The sequence below is a fragment of the Ornithorhynchus anatinus genome, chromosome 4, assembly GCF_004115215.2.
Source record: "Ornithorhynchus anatinus isolate Pmale09 chromosome 4, mOrnAna1.pri.v4, whole genome shotgun sequence".
NCBI classification, from domain to species: domain Eukaryota; kingdom Metazoa; phylum Chordata; class Mammalia; order Monotremata; family Ornithorhynchidae; genus Ornithorhynchus; species Ornithorhynchus anatinus.
The window spans coordinates 90001818-90020721 of NC_041731.1; the positions used below are offsets into that span (position 1 = coordinate 90001818).

Sequence of the window (18904 nt, forward strand, 5' to 3'; positions counted from 1 at the left end):
GCTGTGAGCTCCATGTGGGCCAGGGACTGACTAAATTTTCATGCTTGTACTGTGGCCCAGAGCCTGGTAGAGTGCCCTGCTCCACACACACAACCCATAATAATGCTCACCACCGATCCCATCAATCCACTCTCTTTGCATTATCACCCTCATTTTCGATGAGGAAGCAGATCCTGAAAGGTCACTGAACAGATTAGCAACACTGGTGGAATGAGATCTTCTGACTCCCCCCACCCCCTACCCAGTGTTCTTCCCACAAAATGATGTTATCCAACTTAATAAGTGTAATCTGATTTCCCATCTGCTACACTGAAGGATTCTGTTTGTTGTCGTGCCCTCAGAAAAGAACATAACCAAGTAGGTATTTGTGCTCATGCTCTTGAGTTAGGGTCATTTCAGGAGAGCTGAGCTGCTGCATAATCCTCTGGAGTTGCCAAGAAATGGTGATCTCTGTAAGAGAGACTGCATAAAGAATAGAAAAACAGCATGGATTTTAGGTAATAGCCTAAATATTTGCCCACGTTTTAAAGAGATCTTTCAATCAACCACATATGGTTTTCCTAGACACAATAAATACTGCAGACCCAGTCTGTCACAGAAGTGGGTGTTAAGGGGAAGAGAGCAAAATCTAACACACTGCATTTGCTTTTATTAAACATTTTATTAAAATGAAGCCTTTACATCATATTTAAAATATTTTATATCCCAATTACAGAATAGTGAACAAAACAATTGCTATAAGGTCAATATTTGCAGAAAAAAATGTAGGAAGAAGGAATGTAAAAATAAGCAATGTTATACCGCGATTGAAATGGAGGTCAGGACCCTGGAATACCTGAGTCTTCAAATGGTTGGCTTTCCAGAAGTCATTGATTTTCCACAGAGTACATACAAGAATGCAGCTGATTTCATAAAGTGAGCACCTCTCTTTGGTTGGTAGGAACCATCCAGTAGTCAAGATATTTCATGGAAGGTCAAGGTTTATCTTCAGAGGCTTCTTCTAAGTGAAGGTCGGTTGTTTGGGATGCAAGGAAGGACTCCCATATAGCAAGGCACTTAGGAAAACAAAAGCAAAACACACCCACATGGTTAAGGCAGTATTAGTTCTTTGAAATGGACTGGTGTAGTGGTCAACTAATGGTATTTATTGAGCCCCTACAGTATGCAGAGCAGTGTACTATCCACTTGGGAGAGTATAATAGTGTTAGCAAACAGCATCCTTACTCTCGAGATTACAATTTAGTGGGAAAGACAGACACTAAAATAATTTACAGGTAGGAAGGAGGAAAGCAGATATTTAGATGAATGAGGTTCTAATATTAGGTTATGTATCAAAGTGTCCAACGGGTAGCTGGAAATTTGAAAGTGCTGGGGTGGTAACTGAGAGGGATGAAATCTGAGGATAGGATAAATCTGTGGGGCTAGCTTCCCTGAAGAGATTAAATTTCAAAGGGCTTACAAAGTGAGGAGAGGTGCAGTTTGCCAGGTATGAAGAAGGAAGGTAATGCCAGATAAATTCTAGTTTCAGTGGTGTTTTAGAGGATGGCAAAGTCAAAAGAAATTAATAATATCATGCCATGTTTGGGCAACGGTTTATTCAGCCATATTCTAATAGCACTGAAGGATGCTTTTAGGAACTGTTTGAGAGTCAGTATCTTTAACACCCCTAACACTTCCCACTAAAATCCTATCGTGTACCCACTGTTCTTGAATCTGTTTAGAGTTTGACTGAACTTTCCAGTATCATGTATCTCTCAAACTTATCTTTCATATTAGACCTCCAGTTCATAAATTTTGCTAAACATTTCTCATACTGATTAAGATTCTGCCTGGATAATTTCCTGTGATAAACTATTAGGTGAAACAATATTTCCGTTTGTCTGCTGTTCCTACCAATCTTACATAACTTGAACAAAGAAGCAAACAGTTATCACTACCTGTCATTTTCAACTATTTGTTTTTGAAATAGAAATGAAAGGTAAATACATATACTTGTCCCTCAATCCACTCCCTCTAATCAACTAATCCCTATCCTTCTTTTCCAACATTGCCCCTCATCCCCATCATCCCTCAGGCCATCCTCTCCCCCAGCTCACTGTTCATGGCCTCCTCACCTGCCTTCTCTTCCACATTTCCCATCTGCAAATCTGTCCTGCACCTCCCCCCCCAGATTTCTACCCCCTCCAATTTTCCACAGTCATCATGCCCTACTTGGTCACCATATCCAACCTACCATCCCGTTATGCACAAATCCACACCCTCAATAATGTTCTCTCCGCTTAACTCCTTCGATCCCCTATATTCCTCCATCAATCTGGTACTACCAATCCACAACCCTGGATCACTTCCAAAGTTTGCCTCCTCCGCTCATGTGCTCGAGTTGCAGAGTGATAATGGTGTAAATCCAGACCTCGTCCACCTCAAACATTCTCAACTGCTTTAACTCTGCCTTCTCCTCCACTGACAACAATACCTCTCTATCCTTATTGGCTCCCAAGCCCATTGCCCACACCAGCTATTTCAGACTTTTAACTTCCTCCTTAAGCCCTATTTCCCAGGTTCCCCCATCTCTTGTCCGTAATGACCTAGCTAACTAGGCATTGATCAAATTGAAACCATCAGGTGTGATCTCCCAGAAATCGCCCCTGCTCGGCTCCAATCCCATCCTCTTCTGGCCCACTCTTTGACTCTCCCGTCTTTCCCAGCAGTATCTATAGGGCGATCTCCCATCTCTTCTCAAAATTTCTTTCCATCTGCACCTTCAGCCCCATCCCTTCACACTATATCAAAGCAATTGCTCTCCCTCTATCACAATCTTCAATCACTTATTTCAATTGTTTAGTATCCCCCTATTTTCAAACATGCCTATGTATCCTCTATCTTAAAAAGAGCTTAGTACAGTGATCTGCACACAGTAAGCTCTCAATAAATACTATTGAATGCATGAATTAAAAAAACCCCTCTTCTTTGACCCCATCGCACTGTCCAGTTATCACTCCATCTTCCATCTACCATTCCTCTCCAAACTCCCCGAACGAACAAATATATCTATTGCCTCCATTTCCTCTCCTTGACCCCTAGCCATCCGGCTTTCTCCCTTTTACTTCATGGAAACTGATCTCTTTCAGGTCAACAGAGACCCCTTCTTGTTAAATCCAATGACCTCCACTTCAACCTAATCCTCCTAAATCTCTCTCCAGTCTTGTCACTGTGAATTAGCCTTTTTTCCTAAAACATTTTCTATCCCTAGCTTCACTGACACTGCCCTCTCCTCTTTCTTCTCTTATGTCTCTGGATGTTCATTCTCAGTCTCCTCCCTATGCTCTTCAGCCTCCCACCCTCTAACTGCAGGAGTCCCCCAAGGTTCAGTTCTAGGTCTCCTATTCTCTATCAATACACATTGCATTGGAGACCTCATTCACTCCCAGGACTTCAACTACCATCTCTATGTGGATGATTCCCAAATCTATCACTGCGGCCCTAATCCCTCTGCTGTGCACATTCATACTTCCTCCTGCCCTCAGTACATCTCTACATCTCTAGAGAAGCAGTGTTGCCTAGTGGAAAGAGCGCAGGCTAAGAGCCACAAGACCTGTGTTCTAATCCTTCTACTTCTAATCCATCAGTTGTCTGCTGTGTGACCTTGGGCAAGTGAACTTAACTTCTCTGTGCCTCAGTTCCTTCATCTGCAAAATGTTGATTCTGTCTGCCACTTAGACTGTGAACCCCATGTAAGACCTGAGTATCGTGTATCTACCTCAGCATTTAGTACAGAGTTTGACACATGGTAAGCACTTAACAAGTACTACAATTATCATTATTACTCATATGTTCCACTGACATCTCAAAGTTATCATACCCATAAGACAACTGATTATTTTTCTGAAAAACATTCAGTCCAGGTCTCCCCACTCCTCAAGAATGTCCAGTAGTTGTCCAATTGCCTCTGTAATTAATCAATCAATTGTATTCATTGAGTGCTTACTGTATGTAGAACTCTGTACTTGGGAGAGTAGCATGGTTTAGTGAATAGAGCAAAGGCCTGGGACCCAGAAGGTTATGGGTTCTAATCCTGGCTCTGACACTTTTCTGCTGTGTGACCTGGGCAAGTCACTTCACTTCTCTGGGCCTCAGTTACCTCATCTGTAAAATGGGATTGACACTGTGAGCCCCACAAAGGACAGGGACTATGTCCAACCTGATTTGCTTATATGCCCCCCCAGCGCTTAGTACAGTGCCTGGCACATAGTAAGTGATTAACAAATACCACAATTATTACTATTACAATATAACAGAGTTGGTAGACCCATATCCTGCCCACAACAAGCTTACAGTCAAGAGGCAAACAGAAACTCCTCACCATCAACTTTAATGCATTCAATCAGCACTCATTAAGCGCTTACTGTACTAAGTGCTGGGAGAAAATACACAGGTGGGAATTAGAGTCACTGCCTCTCAGAGTGCCCACAATCAAAAAGTAGGGAGAAGGGATTGGATCACAGATCACCACGAATTAAAACAGAACATAAACAAATGTATAAAATAGGTTCAAAGTTTATCAGGGATGGAAAAGTCCGAGTGTACGGGAGCGGCTTCTACTCCCAGCCCAGTGGGCAGGGAGCATGCTGGGAGCAGGGGCTCTCGGTGGCAGGGGTGAGGCACCAGTTACCACAGGTAATCATTCAATACGTTTCCCCACTCCTTAACAACGTCCATTGTTTGTCCATCTACCGCCGCATAGAACAAAAACTCCTGACCCTTGTCTTTAAAGCACTCAATAAGCTCGCCTCTTCCCTTACTTTGCTTATCCTACTACAGCCCAGTCCACAGACTTTGCTCCTCTAGCACCAACTTGCTCACTGGGCCTCAATCATATCTATCTTGCCTCCAACCCCTTTTGCTCTTCCACCCTCTGGCCTGGAACTCCCTCCTCTATATTTATGCTAGGCTGCACTCTCACCACTTTCAAAGCATTATTAAGGTTACATCTCTTCAAGAGGACTTTTACGATTAAGCCCTCTTTTCCCCAACTCCCTCTCCTTTCTGCATCGTTGATGCACTTGAATCTGTGACCACTGGGGATTTGGTATTTACCTCACCCTCAGACCCACAACACATTACCTAGCAATAAATTATTATTTATATTAATGTGAGTCTCCTCCTCTAGACTGTATGCTTGCTTCAGGCAGGGAATGTGTCTACCAACTCTCCCAAGTGAGTATGTACAATGCTCTGCACATAGTAAGTGCTCAATGAATACCATCGATTGATTCCACCATTGTTGATGGCAATGCACACCATATGCAAATATTCAAACATACAAACATTTAACATTGTATTATTTTTTAACCTAAGGGCCAACCCACTTTAATTATTCCTCACTTTTTCAATGGACAAATCATAAGTTAAATATTGAACTCTGGACAGAATGTCCCATTTATTAGAAATCATGTCTGATAAATAATCCAAATTGCCCCAAAGACAACAGCCTTGAGTTAAAAATATTTTTCAAGTAAGCTCTGCTTAAACCACCACAGTTTAAGGACAACCAAAACATTTAAAATTACACTTAATATTCATCAATATTGCCTGGAAACAGAGACCGTGATGAAGTCGGAATTTATAGAGGGTGAGGTGAAAGTCAGTAACCAGCAGAAGCAATAAAATCAATTTTACAATCTTAGACTTTACTCTGAAAAAAGAATAAACAACACATTAGACAAGGAAACAATCTACTTATAAGTACATAATGACTTGTCTACTCTTTTCTACTTCAGTAAAGCATAAAAGATCACTGTTCACAATGTCACAAGATGAAGCTGCATGGCCTAGTAGATAGGGCACTGTCCTAGGAGTCAGAAGGACCTGGATTCTAATCCTGGCTCCTTCACTTGTCTGCTATGTGATATTGGGCAAGTGATTTAACTTTTCTGTGCCTCAGTTACCTCATCTGTAAAATGGGGAGACTGTAAGCCTGATGTGGGACATGGACTGTGTCCAGCCTGATTAGCTACCCCAGCGCTTAGTACGGTGCCTGGCACATAGTAAGAGGTTGACGAATACCATAAAAAAACCAAACCAAAACAAAAAGTTATCCCAAGATTCTGTTGGCTTCCAGTATTGACTCAAGACAACTTTGTACCAATGAACAGGATGGTAAACAGCAAATCTTTTAGGATGAAATTGTTCTTAATTTAATAAGGAATCATTAGCAAATTACTGTTATGGTAATTAGAACATAAGAGTATGGAAATGGTACTTTCTCAATTTTTTTTTTTTAAATCCAACTAAATGAATACACATATGTACGCAGCTGTTTGAAAAAAAAAAAGGTTATTCAAGATTAATAAGTACTGATGTCCAAACTTCTATGTAACTGTTAGAAACTGTTCAACGAGAAACAAAAAATCAACACTGTTCCTAATCCCCTTGATCCTTTCATAGAGAAAGGAATGTTAAAATAGAGCTGCTCAGATGTCATCAAATCGGAGAAGAAAATAGTCAAGAGGAACTAAATTCCAGGTTATCCTTTAAGTCAAATTAGCCATACAAAAATTTAAATGTAACCAATGAATTCACTGAGTGCTTACTGTGTGCAGAGCATTGTATTACGGGCTTGGGAGAGTACAACAGAGTTGGTAGATATGTTACTTGCTCACAAGGAACTTATAATCTAGAGGGGGAGACAGACATAAAAATCAATTATGGATATGTCCATAAGGAGTGTGGGGCTGAAGGAGGGTTGAATATCAGGGGTACAAATCCAAGTGCAAAAGTGGAACAGGGGAGTGGAAGAAGGGGAAATGAGAAGACCTCTAGGAAGAGATGTGATTTCAGTAAGGCTTTGAAGGTGGAAAGAGTGATTTTCTCATTTGAAAGGGTAAGGAGATTCAGGCTGGAGGTAGGAAGTGGGTGAGGGGTTGACACTGAGATAGATGAGAACGAGGTACATGCCCATGTCTCCCCTATCCTAAAAAAACCCTCCCTGGACCCCACTGCTCCCTCCAGTTATCACCCCGTCTCCCTCCTACTGCTCTCCTCCAAACTCCTTGACTGAATTATCCACACCAGGTTTCTCAAATTCCTTGTCTTCTCACCCAAATCCTGTCCTTCCCCTGACTTTCCCATCCCTGGAGATGGAACCACCCTTCTTCCTTCTCACAAGCCTGGAACCATGGCATTATCCTTGACTCCTCCCATTTAACCCACGCATTCAATCCATCATTAAATCCTGTCGATTCTACCTTCATATCCACTGAAATCTTCCCCTTCCTCTCTATCCAAACCGCTACCACCTCAATACAATCACTTACCTTCTCCCGCCTTAATTACTCTATCAGCCTCCTTGCTGACCTGCCAGCCTCCTGTCTCTCCCAACACCAGTCCATACTTCTGAACGCTGCTGCCCAGATCACTTTTCTACAGAAGTGCTCAGGACATGTTTCTCCACTCCTCAATTAACTCCAGAGGTTGCCCATCCACCTCTGCATCACAAAAAAAACTCACCATTGACTCTAAAGCATCACCTTGTCCCCTTCTATGTCACCTTGCTACTCTCCAATTACAACCTAGCCCTCATGCTTCACTCCTCTAATTCTAACCTTCTCACAGTACTTCGATCTCATCCTAACTTGCCACTGACCCCTCGCCCACAATCTGCCTCTGGCCTGGAACATCCTCCCTTCTCAAATCTGACAGAAAATTACTCTCCCCACCTTCAAAGCCTTATTGAAGGCACATCCCCTCCAAGAGGCCTTCCCTAAGCCCCCCTTTTCCTCTTCTCCCACTACCTCCTGTGTCAGTCTGACTTGCTCCCTTTATTCATCAACCCTCCCAGTACCACAGGACTTATGTACATATCTATAATTTATTTGTATTGGTGTCTGTGTACCCCGCTAGACTGTGAGCTTATTGTGGGCAGGGAATACATAGTTTGACATATTGTACTCTCCCAAGCACTTAGTACAGTGCTCTGCATAGAGCAAGGCTCAATAAATACGACTGGATGAATGAACGAAGTGAGTAGGTTGGGATTAGAGGAGCAAAGTGAGCATGTTGGGTTACTGCAGTGAATCAGTGAGGTAAAATAGGAGAGGGTAAGGTGATTGAGTGCTTTAAAGTCAACGGTAAGGAGTTTCTGTTTGATGCTTAGGTGGATGGGCAACCACTGGAGGTTCTTGAGGAGCGGAATGAGGGTTTTTTTTTAAATAAAATGATAGCAGCAGAGTGAAGTAAATAGGGGAGAGACAGTAGTCTAGGAGGAATGGGATAAGTGATTGGACCGACAGTAACCGTTTGGATGGAGAGGAAAGGGAAGATTTTAGTGATGTTGTGAAAGTAGAACTGATAGCACTTAGTGACAGATTGAATATATGAGTTGAATGAAAGATATGAGTCAAAGAAAACACCAAGGTTACAGGCTTGTGAGGAAAGGGGGATAGTTGTGCTGTTTACGGTGATGGGAAACGCTTCATAGTTTTTCATAAAAAACAATCACAATTACTTTCCTAAAAATGGAATACTTTGAAATGAGCTAAAACAATGTAAAACCATGTCTCTGTGACGCAGTCTCTTTCTTCTTTTGGTGCAAGACATGAACCAGGGATTTTATAAATTTGTTAAATATTCTTGGATTACTTTAATTTGTTCTTCCTCATTTGCTTAATAGAAAATGATAACTGTTCCTAGGAAATGATCAGCCCCTAGAACCTAGGGAAATGTTAAAAGAAGTTTAACTTTCAGACCTTCCCAGTAAAGGCCATTAGTTGGGGGAAAAGCCTCATGATAAAACAGCACAATTAGCAAATGATGAATGTGTACTTCGTATTGTGATTGCTCTGTTGCACGATCATAATGACAAAAATTGCTGAAAGTTTGCTTTTTAAAAATTACCTCAATTATTTAATTCTCCAAATTTGAAAGTCAACAAAGCATGAGTCACACTGTCAAATGGCAAGACCAAGAGCTTTACTGTACTGAGATCATCGTTTTCCCATATTTCAATATCCTTTGACATTGACAGGAAACAATTCTGGGTCACCGCTCGGTCACCAAGGAAGCCAAGGGAAACTGATTCTTCTTAATGAATTGGACACCGGAACACTACATTAATTCCACCATTAAATAAAACCCCCATTAAGAAATGACAGGAGTACCTTGAATATTTAGGGCAACAATCACATTTTTCTTCCACGTATTCTTTGCCTTTTTTTTATCGTTTTAGGTTCTTAACTTAAAAGATCCACTTTGTACATAATCCTTAATCCTATCCTGAGCGTTTGCGTAGAGACGTATCCACTTAATCGGCAATTTCATCCAGACACATTCATCCGACGACCTGTTTTATCCTTGTCATCCCTCCTGAGTGTGCCATCTGTCCAAAATTGTGTCTGTCTCCCTCAGACCGGAAGCATGGAAAATGGCTGAAGTTGAGCAGTGATTTGGGTACCTTTAGCTATAAAAAAACTAAGAGTTTCTCTTTGTAGCCTGACTGTAAGAAAGGCTTGGCTTTTATGGGGTGAAAACACTTGACCCCAAACTGCACCAAGGAGACACAAGTAGGTTTGCATGTGGTGCTTCGCGGCCCTAAACGCCACCTCGTGGTCAATAGTCTTACTTATTCTTTCCCATTCCCAGCCTCAGGGAATGAGAGCTTGTTAACTATTAAAAGGATCACAAACTCTTGTCCAGTTGGGAATTGAAAAAAGAAATGACAAACCCTAGGGCACACTACCAGCCATGGGATTTCTGTTACCCTCTGGGACAGGGACTGTGTACCTATCGCCTGATTACAGAAGCAGCGTGGCTCAGTGGAAAGAGCCCGAGCTTGGGAGCCTGACGTCACGGGTTCTAATCCCAGTCTGCCATCTGTCAGCTGTGTGACTGTGGGCAAGTCACTTTACTTCTCTGTGACTCAGTTCCCTCATCTGGGAATGAAGACTGTGAGCCTCATGTGGGACAAACTGATTACCCTGTATCTACCCCCATACTTAGAACAGTGCTCTGCACATGGTAAGCGCTTAACAAATACCAACATTGATTATCTTGTGTCTACTCCAGCGCTTAGCATCCTCTAGACTTAAGCTCACAGTGGGAGGGAATGTGCCTGTTATTGTTGTATTGTGCTCTACCAGGCCCTCAGTACAGTGCTGTACACACAATAAGTGCACGACTGAATGAATAGTGCTTGGCATATAAGCACTTTAATACCTCAATTATTACAATTATTATTTTTAATCATGCAATTATCCAAAATGGAACCTTTCCATTTTTGCAGTCTTATGATGTCCTCTCCACAATATTCAGAGGTTATGAGATAACGTACGCCAAGATAAACCAGCATGTGAAATTCCTTCATGAGGGGCAAGGAATTCACTTGCCCCTGAAAAATGTTGCTTCACTACATTCTCAGCCATTTCCAGGGCTTTTCATGGGTGAGGGCCCTTCTTTTAATGTCAAATTGTTTACTTTCTGAATGAAAATTGATCTCATGGTTTTATCGCTTTCAAATAGGGATGTGGCAGAATGTTCACTTCCCCATGACTCATCTAGGCTCATTAAATCAAACATTCATATTTATTGAGCCTTTACTCTTTGCAGAGAGTAAGCACTTGGGAAAGTACAACACAACAACACACATTTTCCTGTCCACAGCGAGCTTACAGTCTAGTAAGATGTTTTCATCATTTGGATCTTCATACAGCGGATATGCATTTCCTCATATAATAAAATGGCAGTTTGGTAGGAAGAATTCTAGGAAAGACTGAGGAATTTGGGTTTCAAGAAGGAGCAGAATTATACTTTTGGATAATTTCTAATTAATTTTCACCCATCTCCCTTTCCAAGAGAAAAACAACCAGCCACCCATTCGTCCTCCATAGAAACAACAGTCAGAAAAGTTAAGGATTATTTTTACCTGTTTATCGTATAGTATTTTCTTGTAGAAATAAGTCAATCGATCATATTGATCAAATGCTTATTACGTGCAGAGCACTGTACTAAGCGCTTGGGAGGATATAACAGAGTTGGTAGATACGTTCCCTGCACCATGAGCTTACAATAGCTAAATACCCATTTCCTGAAATCTCAGTTATGAATATTTATTTTTTAAGGTGTCTCAACACTATTAATTACTGCTCTGGCTTCACTTAATTATATTAATGGATCTTTAATGACACTATTTGAAGCGTGGGGAATAAGTAACATGACATTGTTCAAATTTTTATACTATTTCCATTGAACTATATGAATTGGTGGAATATTTGCCCATGAAAATCTGAACGTATCTAGTCTGTGTTTTAAGATTAATGATAATTGTTTGGGGAAAAAAGTGTATTCCCTTTCTGTGACCCAAGATTTTAATCAAATGGCAAGTAAAAGGCATACACAGGTGTGATCTCTACTTTTCATTTCAAATTATTTAGTTTTTGAATGAAAATTGACCTTATAGTTGTAATAATAATGTTGCTATTTGTTAAGTGCTTACTATGTGCAGAGCACTGTTCTAAGCGCTAGGGGAGATACAGGGTAATCAGGTTGTCCCACTTGAGGCTCACAGTCTTCATCCCCATTTTACAGGTGAGGGAACTGAGGCACAGAGAAGTGAAGTGACTTACCCACAGTCACACAGCTGACAAGTGGCAGAGCCAGGATTCGAACCCATGACCTCTGACTCCGAAGCCTGTGCACTTTCCACTGAGCCATTAAATCAGACAAAAGTGGGACATATTTTCCAAATTTAAAGGTAAAAATAGTAATCTTTGTCATTCAAGGTTTTGGGGAAAATGTATACCAATCCAAATAAAGGCATCATGCAGATGGACCAGTCTTTTCTATCCCAAAAAACAAATTGCTAAATTCAGTTGGAAACGGATGAACTGTCTTTCTGGTTTCAAATGTTCACAGGACAAGGTTAAATCCTGGTCAGTGGGTTTGGTGTTCTAATTGTGGTTAAAAATATAAAATGTTTAAAAACACTACATTGACTTGGGATGTATCTCGTGATATAGAATGTCTACAAGGGCAGTTAGGTATATCCCCAAATATTTCTTAAACCAAAACTGCAGGCCCAGAGAAGTGTTTATAAAAGTCGGTATTTCTCAGCCATTGTTGTGCAAGTTTTGGGAATACACTATAGGAAGCAGAACTGGATACTACAATCCCTGCTCCATTAATCACCCAATTCTCCTCTTAGAGGGGAGACAGACATGAAAATGAATTACAAATATGTATTAAAATGCTAGGGGCTGAGAGTGAGGTGATTTCAAGTGCTTTAAGGGTACAAACCCAAGGGCAAGGGCAACCCAAAAGACAGGGGAAGTATGGGAAATGAGGACTCAGTCCAGGAGAGAACAAGCTTTCGGGGGGGGGGGGAGTCTTACCCAGTGCTCTTCAAAACCCTAAAGTGGTCCTGAGCAAGAGGAATGAAAAGTAACAAGAGGGTAAATCTTGAGAAGGATGGAAACTCAAAGCTGAGTGGAAGAACTTAGGAGTAGGCTTCTAGAGTACCAAAATACATTCCAGGAGGCTAGCAGGATTTCCCTGAACAATGCTTTTCGGGAGAAGCATCTAAGGGGTGACTACATAATTGCTGAGGCAAACAGAGCTGAACATTGGCTGACAATAGCCAGGCTTCCCCAGTGTGTCGGTGTTTGCAATTTGTTCTCCTTGAAATCCACCACCAACTTTTCAATGTGCAATGATATTTGATCCACTGGCAGTGAAGTTCCAGGAGAGGAATCCCATCCACCATTCTTTCTGCCGTTACCCAAATGCCCTCTGAACATTATGGCGCTGCCATCGGCTTGCCGACCTTAACGCTCAAATAGCCTGGGAGGCACCAAATAAATAAAATGATCAATAACTTTACCCATGAACACTTGAGGGATATTACATATTGCTGGGTTTCAGAAATACAGCTCTACCCAAGTAGATTACAAGGGGAAGAGGAACGTTTTAATGACTAATTTAAAATTCATCATTGTACTCAGATTCAGCATTAAAAAACACACACCCGAAGCACAAAATATTACAAAGGCCAGATATGCCATATGAATCAACCTAGTGGGGTGAGCCATTTTTGTAGATCCAGAGTTATGACTAATTCAAGCAGCTCACGCACATCCTGAAACTCATTTTCTTCCGCCACTCTAAATTTTAATTTGAAGTTGTAATTAAAGCATGACTATCTTCTTTTTCAATGTAGGAAATTCCAAGGGCAGATGTTTACAGCGCGTCTTATCACTATGGGAACAGTGGCTTTTTTTCCCCTCTCCATCTGAATGCATGCAGATGAAAATCAGATATTATATGATTAAACTCTAATAGGAAATGGGGAGATTGGAAAATATTAGCTTCCCTTCTTCTTTAGGGTAGTTTCAGCTTAATACATAACAGATTGCCTATGCTCATGCTTCTAACAATCTGAGCCTTGAAAATTTTTTATTCAAATGGAATTTGGAAAAAAATAGAGCTGAAAGCCCAGCACTCTCTTACAAACTGTGCATGAAGACCAAAGGCAGCTGAAATGTAGAAATATTTCTTTTCAATTAAGTAGGCCACTTAATAAAACATCAGTACACGAGAACTCAAAAATGCACAATTATGTGGTAGGAATACTCATAGATTGATTTTATGGTATCCCTCAAGTAGCATTCCTCAGCTCAGAAATGTCAACATTTCCCTCTATGAGGTACACTGCCATTAGGAGGCTTTACTTCTCCTGTCCCCTCATGTGAAGGCAGGGGAATGCCATCCTAATAATAATAATTGTGGTATTTAAGTGTTTACTAAACGCAGGAATGGTTACAAGGAAATCAGGTTGGACACAGTCCCTGTCCCACACGCAGTTCACAGTTTCAATCCCCTTTTTACGGATGAGGTATCTGAGGCCCAGAGAGGTGAAGTAACTTGCTCAAGGTCACACAGCAGACAAGTGGCAGAGCCGGGATCAGAATCTATGACCTTCTGACTCCCAGGCCCGCGCTGTATTTACTATACCATGAGTCAGAAGCCACCCAGGGGGTCCCCCTCCTCTGGCTGTGTGTTCTGTGTACTCCTGCTTTATGGCGGTGGTGGTGAGCGACGCAGAAATCACTGCTCCCCCCTTCTGGTTGGGCACAGGGATCCCGCAAGAGAGGGGTGCGGCCCCCAGTCCCATCTCGTCCTCACCGCTACTCCCCACCACCTCCTCCCCGGGAACATCTTTGGTTCTCCGCCAAATTATGCATTTGGTTTGCCTCTCATAGGTTCACGAGGCTTGACCACCCCTGTTTCAGTGAGGTTTTTTTTAACGGTATTTGTTAAATGCTTACTATGTACCAGACACTGTTCTAAATGTTGGGGTAGATAGACGGTAATCAGGTTAGAAATAGTCCCTGTCCCACATGGGACTCACTGTCTTAATCCCCATTTTACAGATGAGGGAACTGAGGCACAGAGAAGGGAAGTGCCTTGCCCAAGATCACACAGCAGACAAGGAATGGAGACGTTATCAGAACCCGGGACCTTCTGACTCCCAGGCCCATGCACTATGTTAAGCCTCATTAGGAGTTCATCTTAATAAATGCCTGCCCTATATTCATTGCTTAGAACAGTGCTTGGCACACAGTAAGCACTGAACAAATACCATCATTATAATATAAAAGATTTCTAGTAAGAGAGCAAAATCACTTATTCATTCATTCATTAGAATTTATTGAGCGGTTACTATGTGCAGAGCTCTGTACTAAGCACTTGGAATGTACAATTCGGCAACAGATAGAGACCATCCCTGCCCAATGATGGGCTCACAGTCTAAACGGGGGAGACAGACAGCAGACCAAAAGAGAACAAAACAAAAACAAGACAACATCATCAAGATAAATACAATCAAGGGGATTTACACCTCATTAACAAAATAAATAGGGTAATAAATAATATATACAAATAAGCACAGTGCTGAGGGGAGGGGAAGGGGGAGGAGCAGAAGGTAGGGAGGATTGGAAGGGAGCAGAGGGAAGGGGGGGCTCAGTCTGGGAAGGCCTTTTGGAGGAGGTGAGTTCCCAGTAGGGCTTTGAAGAGGGGAAGAGAGTGAGTTTGGCGGAGGTGAGGAGGGAGGGCATTCCAGGACAGCGGGAGGATGTGGGCCAAGGGTACATGGCGGGATAGGCGTGAATGGGGGACAGTGAGGAGGTGAGCAGCAGAGGAGTGGAGTGTACAGGGTGGGCAGCAGAAAGAAAGAAGGGTGGTGAGGTAGGAGGGGGCAAGGTGGTGGAGAGCCGAGAGCTTTGAAGCCAATTTATTCGACAAATTAATTCAATTATATTTATTGAGTGCTTACTGTGTGCAAAGCACTGCACCGCAGAGAGTACAAAGTAAAACCAAACAGACCATAACTCTAACCCTGATAAGCTTAGTGTCTAGAGGGGGTGATAGACATTAATATAAATACATTAACAGATATGTCCATAAGTGCTGTGGCACTGGGGTGGGGAGGGAGGGTGATGAATAAAGGGAGAAAGGGTAATGCAGAAGGGAGTGGGAGAAGAGGAAAGGGAAATCCTCTTGGAGGAGATGTGCTCTCAATAAAGCTTTGAAGAGGGGCGAGAGTAACATGATGTTTGAAATGAAAGGCGTGAAGTATTTAAGAATCACCAAAAAAGATGCCAACTCAACCCAAACTTCCATATATTTGAGTTTACATTCTTAAGTGAAAAACATTGAGAATGCATATACTCTTGAATCCCCCAATTTTTTTTCTCTAAACTACTTCCAACTGATGGACAAAGCTGACTGAAGTGAGTGAGCAATTTAGTCACTTTCTCCTTTCAACAACTCAGCAAGCGTTAGATGAGGGAAGAGGTAATTGCCATAGGCTGAAAATATGGCTATTAATCTATTTTCCAAAATAGTTCCACTCTTTTTTCATTCCTGGAATTTACCTTCTGTATAAAAAATTACATACTCTATCTTCATAGGAAAATGACTAAGACAACCTTCCTTACACTATCTTGAACCCCAAATCTGTCTTCATATAGTTCGTGATGAAAATGGCTAAGAAACTATCTTAATTTTACCCACAAAGTGCAGTCTCTCCTGTTCCACTGATTTGTCACTGCCCAGATATGGCTGAGTTCAGCAGCAATCTAGCAGTTCTTATTGAGCACCTTGAAGATGTAATCTCCACCTGGATGTCTGCTATCGTCTAAAACTCAACATGTCCAAGACCGAGCGCCTTATCTTCCCTCCCAAACCCTGTCCTCTCCCTGACCTTCCCGTCACTGTGGACGGCAGTACCATCCTTCCTGTCTCACAAGCCCGCAATCTTGGTGTCATCTTTGACTCCGCTCTCTCATTCACCCCACATATCCAGTCCGTCACCAAAACCTGCCGGTCTCACCTTCACGACACCACCAAGATTTGCCCTTTCCTCTCCACCCAAACTACTGCAATGTTGGTACAATCACTCATCATATCCCTACTGGATTACTGCATCAGCATCTTTTCTGATCTCCCAACCTCCTGTCTCTCCCCACTTCAGTCTATACTTTACTCTGCTGCCTGGATTATCTTTCTACAGAAACGCTCTGGGCATGTCACCCTCCTCCTCAAAAATCTCCAGTGGTTGCCTATCAACCTTTGAATCAAGCATAAACTCCTCACTCTTGGCTTCAAAGCTTTCCATCCCTTTGCCCCTTCCTACCTCACCTCCCTTCACTCCTTCTACAGCCCAGCCCGCACACTCTGCTCCTCTGCCGCCACTAACCTCCTCGCTGTCCCCCGTTCACACCTGTCCCTCCGTCTACCCCTGGCCCACATCTTATCCCTGCCCTGGAATGTCCTCCCTCCTCACATCCACCAAACTAGCACACTTCCCCCCTTCAAAGCCCTACTGAAAGCTCACCTCCTCCAGGAGGCCTTCCCAGACTGAGCCCCCCTTTTCCTCTGCTCCTCCTTCCCTCCCCATCGCCCCACTCCCACCCTCTGCTCTCCCCCCAGCCCCCCAGCACTTGTGTATATATGTACATATTTAAGAATATGTATATATCTATAATTCTATTTAATTACATTGATGCTATTGATACCTGTCCACTTGCTTTGTTTTGTCTGTCTCCCCACTTCTAGACTGTGATCCCACTGGGTAGGGATTGTTTCTATTTGTCCCTGAATTGTACTATCAACGTGCTTAGTACAGTGCTCTGCACACAGTAAGAGCTCAATAAATACGACTGAATGAATGAATGCACTGTAATTAGTACTTGGGAAATACAAAAGAAGCAAGTGATAATTTCCCTATCCACCAGGAGCTTATACTCTAATTAGGGGAGACAAACATGAAAGTAACTACGGAGCAATGAAAACAAATAATTGCATGTACAGTTGAATAAAAACATGCATACAGCAGTACTGAGAATTTGTTTAAGTGGTTATTTAAGTGACGGTTAAGTGCTCTGGTCTCTAGATCATAAATAATCAGGGCTGCCCATTTTGGATTCCTTTCCTGAGAAACAGTGTGGATGCTGAAATCACAGAACCAAAAATGGTGTGCACTTTTATGTACTCAAATAATCAAGCAACTAGAGGCTTCTCATATCTGCTTGATCTATAACAGGCCACTTCGAGAAAGGTATTTTCATTAGTATTACAGACTAAGCCCCCCTTTTCCTCTGCTCCCCCTCCCCATTGCCCCAACTCGCTCCCTTTGCTCTACCCCCCGAACAGCACTTGTGTATATGGGTATACATTTATAATTCTATTTATATTTATTAATGATCTGTATATGTCTATAATTCTATTAATTTATACTGATGCTATTGCTTCCTGTTTACTTGTTTTGATGCCTGTCTCTCTCCTTCTAGCCTGTGAGCCTGTTGTGGACAGGGATTGTCTCTATTTGTTGCTGAATTGTATTTTCCAAGCGCTTAGTACAGTTAGTGTTAGTGCTTCGTGTTCTGCCCACAGTAAGTGCTCAATAAATACAACCAAATTCAATTTGTTAAACACTATGTGCCAAGCACTGTTCTAAGTGCTGGGGTGGATACAAGTTGATAAGGTTGAACCCAGTCCTGTTTGATATGGGGCTCAAAGTCTTAGTAGGAGGGATTAGCATTGAATCCCATTTTACAACTGAGGAAACTGAGGTGCAGAGAAATAAAGTGACTTCTCCAAGGTACACAGCCGACATATGGCAGAATTGGAACACTGACTCCCAAATCCATGCTCTTTCCACCAGGCCAGGGAGATGGGAATCAATGGTAAACAAAATCCAGAGAAGTGAAATACATTCAAAACATTACTTTTGAAGTATATAATTACCTCTTCATAATAGTGAACATTCTTCTCAGCCATATCTGTGAACACTGCCTTGATATCATTTTGCATGTTTTGTTTCCATCTGTCCCAATCTGCTTTGAGAGCATTATTTGCACATTCCATTTTATCTTCGAGCTTTCCAATCTCTTCTGAAAGCTGAAAAAAGTACAAAAAATGCTTATTTAATCACAGAATTATTTCAAATAGGTGGTTTCTTTCATTTTAGATTCTATATGGGGGGGTCCTTCAAGGCTCTGTTTCGAGTCTCCTTCTCTTCTTAAATTTCATTTCCTCCCTTGGGGAGCTCATTCACTCCCATGGCTTAAATTTACGCGCTCTCTGGAAATGACTCCCCAGTCTTCCCCGCTAATCCCGATCTATCTCCTCCTCTGTTTCCAGGACATGTCCATGGATGTCTCAAAGGGCATTTCAAGCTCAACATGGCCCAAGCTGAACTCATCTTCTCTTTCAAACCCTCCCTTTCTCCCGACTTTCCCATCACTACTGACACCACTGCCATTCACCTTTTTCAAGTATGCATTCTTGAAATGTTCACTGACTCTTCCCACCTCCGTATTCTGTCTGTCACCAATCTTGTGAGTTCTTCCTCCAC

General features: G+C 42.1%; 1 protein-coding gene across 2 annotated transcripts in view; it reads right to left on the minus strand.

Annotated features, from left to right (window-relative positions):
* Positions 1-641: 641 nt before the first annotated feature.
* The window catches only part of SNX7 (sorting nexin 7), a 79688-nt gene continuing 61425 nt past the window's right edge, over positions 642-18904 (minus strand). For both annotated transcript variants that reach the window (XM_007664205.3, XM_029062994.2), the window contains exons 8-9: positions 18295-18447; positions 642-1055 (exon numbers count right to left, since the gene is read on the minus strand). In XM_007664205.3, coding sequence (XP_007662395.1) covers positions 975-1055; positions 18295-18447 — 234 coding nt within the window. In that variant the 3' untranslated portion in view covers positions 642-974. The remainder of the gene's footprint in view (positions 1056-18294; positions 18448-18904) is intronic.